The 1191-nt window shown below is 39.5% G+C and overlaps 1 protein-coding gene across 1 annotated transcript; it reads right to left on the bottom strand.

The window, feature by feature from the left end:
• Positions 1-150: 150 nt before the first annotated feature.
• On the bottom strand, positions 151-979 carry LOC105567730 (putative nuclease HARBI1; the record flags this gene model as incomplete). The annotated part of the gene is made up of 3 exons (XM_012022861.1): positions 804-979; positions 363-673; positions 151-255 (listed from the first exon to the last, which is right to left on the bottom strand). Coding segments are annotated over exons 1-3 (592 nt in total), but the record flags the coding sequence as incomplete, so codon positions are not given.
• Positions 980-1191: the final 212 nt, after the last annotated feature.

Genomic DNA, 1191 nt, shown 5'->3' with positions numbered 1-1191 from the left:
TATCATTACGAGAACCAGGTGTTCCAATAGATACATTTGTAAATATTTTTGTTGCAGTACAAATTCCTATCAAATAAAAAACTTATATTATGAGAAAGTTATGCTATTAATGGCAAAAATGTGCTATCTTGTTTGAGCATAAAATCTCACCTTGAAGTGTAATAGAGTAGTTGCATGTGCGATCTATGTAGCTAGAATGCTGGTTTGCTGGAGGTATGACTTGAATGTGGCAACCATCGATGGCTCCAATGACACCTGAAAAGATGGCAAAGAACAATAAGACATGACAAAGTTCCTGCATGAGGGGCATTATCTTTAAAAAAAATTTCAAGTGATATAGCCAAGCCATACAGAGTACTCACCAGGAAATCCTGCACGTGCTTCAAATTGCCTGCTCAGTACCACACACTCACTCTCTTTGGGCCAAACAATAAATGTATCTCTAAGATCACACAGTATGTGAATGATAGTTCTGGCTTCCTTAACAACTGTGCTTTGAGCCACAGCAAATCGGTCACCTATATCAGACAAAGGCACATGCTTCCCCAGATAACATAATGTCATCAGGACAGCTTTCTCAACCGTCACCAAAGGTGCATCACCTCTCTGGCACTTGACAGGATAATAAGGTCGGACCGTGTTGACAAGGGCCCAATATGTGTTCTTCATCATCCTGTACATACAACCAAAATAGGGAATCCACTTAACCTAACAAGAGTCAATAAATGCTCCTCCCCCAAAAAACATCGATGCATGATAAATAAAAAATGTAGCAGTAACGAAGCTGATTTGTGCTTTCTTACCTAAACTGTTTATGAAAATCTTGATCAATGTAACGGGTCACCCATTCTTCGTTAGCAATTATTCCTATTTTGAAGTGAGTTATTCTATCTTTTAGAAAGGAAAGGGTAACCCTGCTTGTGGGTTGTAACTGATACATATTAACAATATGTGATATATCGTCATCAATCACTTCCATCATACAAAATAACATTACAGATAACCTCTCCATTTGGATCCGTCATGACACATGTAGCAACAAAACTGCTACCGCGCTAACGCCTTTGCGCACTGTCTGCCCGAAACGTTTTTATTCTTGGTTACTATTTGTGACGTCATGTCTTCAAACGCGAACCAACCGCTTGTAGTCTGGTAGCAGCAACGAAAACGCACCTACAATTAGGTGGTTCC

The sequence above is a fragment of the Vollenhovia emeryi genome, unplaced genomic scaffold (assembly GCF_000949405.1).
Source record: "Vollenhovia emeryi isolate VEMERY1.0 unplaced genomic scaffold, V.emery_V1.0 DF950543.1, whole genome shotgun sequence".
Taxonomy (NCBI): domain Eukaryota; kingdom Metazoa; phylum Arthropoda; class Insecta; order Hymenoptera; family Formicidae; genus Vollenhovia; species Vollenhovia emeryi.
Note: the sequence above shows the minus strand (reverse complement) of the source record. Positions and strands in the feature narration are given on the sequence as shown.